Source organism: Rutidosis leptorrhynchoides, chromosome 2, assembly GCF_046630445.1.
Source record: "Rutidosis leptorrhynchoides isolate AG116_Rl617_1_P2 chromosome 2, CSIRO_AGI_Rlap_v1, whole genome shotgun sequence".
NCBI lineage: Eukaryota > Viridiplantae > Streptophyta > Magnoliopsida > Asterales > Asteraceae > Rutidosis > Rutidosis leptorrhynchoides.
Window position 1 is genome coordinate 256,624,760 of NC_092334.1, and position 6,749 is coordinate 256,631,508.

The 6,749-nt window shown below is 34.0% G+C and overlaps 1 protein-coding gene across 1 annotated transcript; it reads left to right on the forward strand.

Moving 5' to 3' along the window:
- Positions 1–331: 331 nt before the first annotated feature.
- LOC139891757 (ATP-dependent Clp protease proteolytic subunit-related protein 4, chloroplastic-like) lies at positions 332–4,374 on the forward strand. Its single transcript, XM_071874743.1, has 7 exons — positions 332–624; positions 1,700–1,903; positions 2,159–2,214; positions 3,244–3,370; positions 3,437–3,514; positions 3,624–3,737; positions 4,050–4,374. Exons 1-7 carry the CDS (start codon positions 397–399, stop codon positions 4,119–4,121), a joined length of 879 nt encoding a protein of 292 aa, XP_071730844.1. The 5' UTR covers positions 332–396; the 3' UTR covers positions 4,122–4,374.
- The last annotated feature ends 2,375 nt before the right edge of the window (positions 4,375–6,749 follow it).

The window sequence follows — 6,749 nt, forward strand, 5'->3', positions numbered from 1 at the left end:
GTCCTCTTTATCCTTAGTTGTTCTTTGCTTGCCAGCTAATTTAAGTTTATTTAATTGTTCATCTCATGTTTAAATTATATCAAAACAAACCAAAGCAACTATTCGATATCTACATTTAATTTTAAGAACCAAATGGCTAGTATCTATGAAAATTTCTAACTGGACTTGGTGGTTGAATTTTTCGCACAGTCTTTTGATCAGGACACGTAAAAATTTGTCTTTATGATTAACGACGCGTAAAAACTTGACGTATGAGGAGTAAAAAAAAAAAAAATGGTTGACCATATACTTCAACAAATGTGTGAAGAAAGATACTTGTGTGAAAAGAATTTCTACTACTTCCCCCTCATCTCCAAAATAAGTGACCGAGCTACAAAACAAGCACAGGCTGTGGAAATGGCAACAATGGCTTCCCATTTCTTCCCAACTTCCTCTCGCATACTTTCACCAATAACCAATACCCTATCCACATCTTCATATGTTAAATCTTCTTCTTTATCCACCAATTTTATGTCTCACCACGTCGGGACCGGCGTTACAAGCGATTTCGCTGTTCATAAGATCCGACCCGCATCACTCAACCCGTCCTCAAACTCTCATGGAAAACGACTCGGTGTTACCATGGTACTATATTATCCTCTCCCTCTTTTTTAATGTTATAATCCTTTGTTTCATTACCTTTATTTATTATTAATTAATGATGATTATCATAAATATAATCATAATAGCGTTTGAGGATTTGTATGTTATGTTAATATAATATAATAGTGACAGAATGACATTAATCAACTGAAGATTAACAATTGTGTTTCCCCTTCCAATTTTGCAATTTTTTTTTTTTTTTTTTTTTTTTTTTGAACAGCAGTTGTATAACCCGCCCTGCCCCAGAGGAAACCCGGACCAATCCAAGGCATGGGTGGTAAAACCCCCATCCCCCGCAATGCGTTTTGCGAAAGGCACCTTTGGGTGCAATTCTGTTTAGCTAGCTCCCGGTACTATTCCTAGGTTTCAGAAGGCTATATGTTTGTATGTGTATTCAGTTTTTTAGAAATAAATGACATAATCCTTGTGTAAATAAATAGATTGCATTGCAGAACAAGAAGAAGAAGAAAGTGTATAGGTGTGATTATATATATACGTATAGAAATTCAGAAGACAGTAAACCTAAATGTGATGTACTTTAGGGGTCATTTTTTGGAAGTTTTTTGAATGCATTCTTTAAATATTCTGATACACTTGAACTGAGAAAAGATTTCCTTAGATAGTGCCTGAGTTAACTGCGCGTAGCAGTTACAAGCATGTTCTCCATTATCCCTCTAGGATATTTTATTGATCTATCGGCTAGTTGTATGCTTATTCTGGTAAGACGTGTCTAGACTTTAAGGATGATAAGTAAATAATTTTCGACACGTAATGATAAGCAAAACTTTTGACATGTAGACACGGTCGAACTCCGCGAGTCGCGGAGTTTGGAGGGTAAATCCCCGCGACTCAAGAAAACATTTTAGTTACAAAGTTTGACTGAAAGTAGTCTTAACCTCCAACAGTGTTATTGTATAACGACCTAATTTACGAGAAACAACTAAATAATATAGTTTGCTAGTTCTTGGAATATATATATATATATATATATATATATATATATATATATATATATATGTATTTTATTATTTTATTTTATTTTATTTTATGTTAACAGGTGATTCCTTTTTCAAGGGGTAGTGCGTGGGAGCAACCACCTCCAGATTTGGCATCGTACTTGTACAAGAATCGAATTGTGTATTTGGGCATGTCTTTAGTTCCCTCTGTGACTGAACTAATACTGGCAGAGTTTCTTTATTTACAATATGAGGATGACAAAAAGCCTATATACCTTTACATTAACTCTACTGGAACCACCAAGGTATTGACTTCTTTTATTCTAGATACTTATATTATATACTTGTAACATTTTAAATATTTTAAATACTATTCGCTTTACCCTATAATAAATGCAAGGGTTAACCAAACACATAGTATTAGTATGATGGAATTATGATACCACTTTAAACATGTTTCTTCAAGTGTTGAAACAATGTTTCTTCAAGTGAGTTAGTACCAAGAATGATTAGACTATGAATATACGATCGTGATATTAGTACGTATTCGTATTTCACAGGGTGGTGAAAAGCTGGGCTATGAAACGGAGGCTTTTGCAATTTATGACGTTATGAGGTAGCAGTTTTTCATGCCTCTCATAGTCTCATAAGTATTTCTATTTCATTTATGCATCATCATTCCAGTAATTGTTTATTACATCATCAATTGGAACTTGGTTGTTACTCTACCCTGGATTTATTAATCAACTAATGAAATGGTATTTAATGAAAATGTGGCAAAGACTAGTTTTTCCTAGTGGGCAACAGGTAAATGAGTTTTGTTTGGATTTTTATTTCTAGTTACTAGTTACAGCAAGTCTGGTTAGGTGACATGTGAACACATGTGTATCCGTTTTTGTGAATTATTAATAATCCACAGATAATTAGTATATGTTAAAAATGATTAGGAAAAGTGTAGCTATTAATACATATGTATAACAGTGAGTTCGGTCTAACCGATTTAATCAATTCTTTTGCAAATTTATACAACTTTATATGCGCATTTTGTTACAGTATCAAAAAAGGCGTTGGACATCCGACTTGACACCAGATAACTCTCACAACGTTTGTTATAGGGCGTTGAGGTGTGTTTTTTCATGGGCGTGGAGCGTATAACAACATAAGTTACAACTTAATAGTTTTTTTTTTTTTTTTTTTTTTTTTTTTTTTTTTTTTTTTTTTTAAGAGAGAGAGAAAAACTTCCATCTTCAATGGCTAAATCTTTTGAAAGCTTTTCAACTATTTAAATCAAATAAACAAATAAGGTATAGATTTGGAAGATAAGAGCTTCTCTTCATCTCTCTCTACATAAGTTGATTTTTAAAAACCTATATATCGGAAATTATTGTTGTGCTCTTAGATTCTTTGAAATTGAACATAAGCTAGCTAAGTAAGTTATAATTGTCAACTCAAGATTCATTGTTTGAGGATGCATTACTATTACTATTACATCAATGTAACAGTACTGTTATAGTGATTGCATTATATGTTATGTAATACGCACACAATGAAGGGTGGCAGTTTAACAAAAAGATAAAGCTGATGTCGCTACAATTTCATAGTATTTGAGTGCTTTTTTGTAGTTTGATGATTTCGGTATTCACAGATATGTGAAGCCGCCGATTTTTACGCTATGTGTTGGCAATGCATGGGGAGAAGCTGCTTTGCTTTTAGCTGCTGGGTCAAAGGGAAATCGGTCTGCCCTGCCCTCATCAACGATCATGATGAAACAGGTATTTTTTGCACCTATGCTTAAGATTATTTTCTAAACTTAATAGTGTTACTCAATTCTTATGTAGCCAATTGCAAGATTTCAAGGTCAAGCATCAGATGTTGAGATTATGAGAAAAGAAATAAAGAACGTCAAGACTGAACTGGTATTTATATCAGATCAGAATATATTCTACCAAAAAAAAAAAAAAAAAAAAAAAACCCACTATGATCAATCAATTACGTAAATAATTTATTTTGTTTTGATCATTGAAGGTGAAACTGTATGCGAAAGAAATAGGCAAAACATCTGAGCAGATTGAAGAAGATATAAGGCGTCCAAAATACTTTAGTCCTAGTGAGGCAGTTGAATATGGAATCATTGATAAGGTACTACTCCATTAATGTTCTAAATATGATTTCTAAAACTATATACTCCGTAATAGTTACTAATTAATGATGTACGCATGATTGCTAAAACTATAATATAATTAAATGTTAATAATATTAATAATATAATTTTTTACATTGAGTGATTTGAAGGTACACTTTGGATGACTGTATATTTTGCTAATTGTTTAGTGTTTAACTTGTTACTGGAAAAACATAGATCCAAATTGACCCATTTACTGGTAAATGGATTGAAAATTTTACCTCTGATTCTCATATACATGGTTTGTGTTACTTATTATTTATTTATAGGTTATTTATAACGAGAGGGGGAGCGAAGATAGAGGAGTCCTTTCTGACTTGAGGAGAGCACAACTGCTTTGAAAGCTGTCAAATGGTAGTCAACACACAATTCTTTCTTTCTCACTATGGATTTGTAACAGTTGTGATATATGATGGCTGTGGTTGGGGTTTTGTTGACATCAAGACACTCATCTCAGGCCGAAAAAATTAAAATGTTCAAATATCTATATATGGATTTGGTTATAAGCAGCAGCATGTAGTAGTATTGTAAAAGGGAAGACATTTTAAAGGATGCTTGTTAACCGAAAAGCTTTTTGTTAATTCAATTACACTTTAATAAATATGATTGTTTACTTCTTACCTCTCTTATACCCCACTTTTGTGGGATTGAGTTTTGTTGTTGTTATTGTTGTTTAATAAATATGATTGACACCACCCAGTCTCGTGTTTGCAAACTTTATGTTATTGCAATTGTATATTTCTGCCTCTTATTACATGTAATTGTTGATGTGGCACCTATTTTTAGTGGTGTCAGATTATGTGGCATCTTATGTGACTGTCACGTCATAAAAATATGGAGTACCGAAACAATAAGTTACTGGATACATACAATTTTGATAGTATTAAAGCTTACATAAAATTGATCAAAATATAGTTAGAATATACACAATAGATATTGAATCGAACATTGTGGCGTCTTGGAAAAAGCTGCACACTAAGAATATTTTTTTCATTGCATACTTTGCGCAGAAAGATTGGAGGTGGTCATAGCATTAAGTTTTACACATATGAATTTCTAACTTTTACTCACGTCCGATACAATACAAATTACCACCATGTCCACTGGTCAACAACTTGAATCCACAAATTTCCACTGTCAATCCAATTATCCAAGTCAAATTTCACGTTTCTAAGTCATTCTGTATTGAATTTTTCGCAATCTGTCATCAAATTCAACTCTTAACATAGTCAACATTTCACAATTATTCCAAGCTCAGGCAATAAAATTAGTTATCAGTCTAAGTCATGTGTCTATGTCCACAAAATTGTCCTTAAGTCAAGGTAATATCCCATATTACTCGTCTTATTTCCAATCATATAAAAGTCCCAATGTTCAACTCAGTCCACGAATAGCACATGCCACCTACTTTCTTTTTTTTTTTTGCTTCCCAGAAACTCTGTATGACTCACCATAATACACTTCTATTGGCCAGACACAAGTATATTATCCTGAATCACACCTTCATTCTGAGTCGCTAGAAACGAAAAAAATACTACTTGTTCCATCCACTAACTTAAGTCCAACGAGTCTCCTCAAACGCTTCGGCAATAACTAAGCTACTTAATAATTAATCAATCACACCATATGTCCAATCATAGTTATTTAAACATTGTTCATCAAATGTTCAAATATAATCTACCAACATTACCACACATCCAACAAGCATAGGAAATATCTGGTCAATAAAGTTCACTACCGACATATCACTCATACTCACGTCACTATCTAACGACTTTATGTCGTCAAAAGCCCACTGAATAAAGATACCCAACACATCTCTATCCAAGTCACGGTCTTTAATCTCAAAAAAGTTAACCTAAGGGTCAACCTTACCCCACAAAGCATACAAGGGTCGCAACCAAAACATACCGCAACATAGCCCAACAAAATAAATCTTACACTACCATCAAGATCTACTAATCTAAAACACACACATATGTATATATTCACAATCATATACATATATACAACTAAACAGTACAAGGATTTTAAAGCATACCTGTATTCACATCATAATGGAGAACCAGAAGATCCACCTACCGATCCTAACTGCGCTCCTGGCCCCGCCCCAGAACCTGATCCTCTTACATACGGACACTGAACTGACATATGCCCCACTTGATGACATTTCCAACATACATCCTCTTGGAATGAACACATCCGAATCTAGTGTCCCACAATACCACATCTCAAACATCTTTTGGTTGAATCTGAACAGCTAGAAAACAGTCATTAAACAACAACAGTCAGCACTGATCTACATCCGTACGGTTGCAGGTGTAATCGTACGGTTACAAGTCCATCCGTACGATTGCACATGCATCCGTACGGTTGCACACTCGCTGCCCGGTTGCACCAACACCACTGCATCTGTATGATTGCACATGCACCCGTACGGTTGCACAGCCTACCTGTGCGGTTGCAAGCTGCAACTGTACGGTTGTATTCATCGAGCAGCAGCAGCAGAAACTGACGGGTTTCGAACTAAAATCACCCAAATCTCGATTTCTAAACGTTTTGACATCGAACGAAGCTTAGAAAACGTTTATAACAACTAAAGGAACATAAACCATAACATTTTACACCAAATCAACATCAAAATCAACCAATTTGACATCAAAACCCACTTTGATAAAACCCTAACTAAAAATTCCATTTAAACTCAGATTACAACATGAAAATGGATGATTGTTACCTTGCTATGATCACGAAATCAGTAGCAACTGATTACACAACACAATTTAGACACAAAATCGAGATCTAAGAGATTATGGTTTCAAGGGAGTGAAAGTTAGGTACGGAGTGTATTAGAAACTTCAAGAAAATGAGAGAAGAAGATGGTCATAAGCTTATATATTTATGTTAAATACAATACCCCATCACACACGGGTATTTACCAGTTATCTGATATCTTTCGTAGTAAATTT

What these genes read in the sequence shown, in the direction of transcription:
- LOC139891757 (XM_071874743.1), top strand. Translation starts at nt 397, where the DNA reads ATGGCAACAATGGCTTCCCATTTCTTCCCAACTTCCTCTCGCATACTT. An exon ending in CAACGATCATGATGAAACAG is followed by an intron (nt 3,371 to 3,436) that starts GTATTTTTTGCA and finishes ATTCTTATGTAG; the next exon opens with CCAATTGCAAGATTTCAAGG. An exon ending in AGAACGTCAAGACTGAACTG is followed by an intron (nt 3,515 to 3,623) that starts GTATTTATATCA and finishes TGATCATTGAAG; the next exon opens with GTGAAACTGTATGCGAAAGA.